The sequence below is a fragment of the Mus caroli genome, chromosome 5, assembly GCF_900094665.2.
Source record: "Mus caroli chromosome 5, CAROLI_EIJ_v1.1, whole genome shotgun sequence".
Taxonomy (NCBI): domain Eukaryota; kingdom Metazoa; phylum Chordata; class Mammalia; order Rodentia; family Muridae; genus Mus; species Mus caroli.
This window is the reverse complement of record NC_034574.1, coordinates 117,345,345-117,346,340: the sequence shown is the minus strand read 5'-3', so window position 1 is coordinate 117,346,340 and position 996 is coordinate 117,345,345. Positions and strand designations below refer to the sequence as shown.

The window sequence follows — 996 nt, the reverse complement described above, 5'->3', positions numbered from 1 at the left end:
GAACTCACTTTGTAGACCAGGCTGGCCTCGAACTCAGAAATCCGCCTGCCTCTGCCTCCCGAGTGCTGGGATTAAAGGCGTGCGCCACCACGCCCGGCATATTCTACTCTTTAAAGGGGGGCTGTTGCTGACTTGAAGTTCTTAGGTTCAAATGATGTTCTCCCATCCTGTCCAGGTGTTTGGATGTAGACCCTCCATTGTCCTGCAGAACTGCACCTCACGGCTTGGGCTTAGCCAACAGCTCTTCTGTGAGTGGGCTGATGCCTGTCTCTGCTTCTCTTGTAGGCATCATTCATGCCCGGAGCTTGGTTCGGGAGTGCTTGGCTGAAACGGAGCGGAATGCCAGGTCCTAGCCCCTGGCTGGTCTGAAGGCCCATCTCACTACCCTGTGGAGATGAGAGGCTTTGTGCAAAATGGCAGTCATTTTCTACCACAGTCATTAAGCTCTGAACCCACACTCAAAAGATTGGGAGGACATTTTGCAGTAACTGACGATGTGCATTTTAAGTAGTTAGGAATGACCCAGCTCCTTTTTCTTTCCAAACATTTGAAAGATGTTTGTGAAGCCACTTCACAGCAAGCTATTGTTTGTCCCCAAATACCAGTGTCCCCTCTAACCCTTTGGATACGCATCACCCCAGTTGACTTCCTTTCCCTGAGCTCACCTGCCTCCGAGGAGTTGAGTGCAAACCACAGCGCCTTTGCTCAGTAGCTGGCCCGCCTGTGTACAGTGTAGACCCTGCTTCATGGAGCTTCTCTGCCTAAGCGTTTGCATGACTGAGTGCTTGGAAGTCAGTCTTTAAAATGCACAGGTTATACATACAGAAGAAAGCCATCTACCCAACCTACCAAGCACCCTGCAGATGTCCATCCTGAGACTGTAGATCTCAGTTCCATGTTTACTGTGAGCCCATCACAACATCTGGAAGAAAACGACTGAAACTGTTGCATCTTTGTATTTATTACTTGATGTAATAAAGCTTATTTTCATTAACA

At 48.8% G+C, this 996-nt stretch overlaps 1 protein-coding gene across 2 annotated transcripts in view; it reads left to right on the top strand.

The window, feature by feature from the left end:
• The window catches only part of Cdk2ap1 (cyclin dependent kinase 2 associated protein 1), a 9,100-nt gene extending 8,104 nt beyond the window's left edge, over positions 1–996 (top strand). For both annotated transcript variants that reach the window (XM_021162867.2, XM_029478007.1), the window contains exon 4: positions 286–996. In XM_021162867.2, coding sequence (XP_021018526.1) covers positions 286–353 — 68 coding nt within the window. In that variant the 3' untranslated portion in view covers positions 354–996. The remainder of the gene's footprint in view (positions 1–285) is intronic.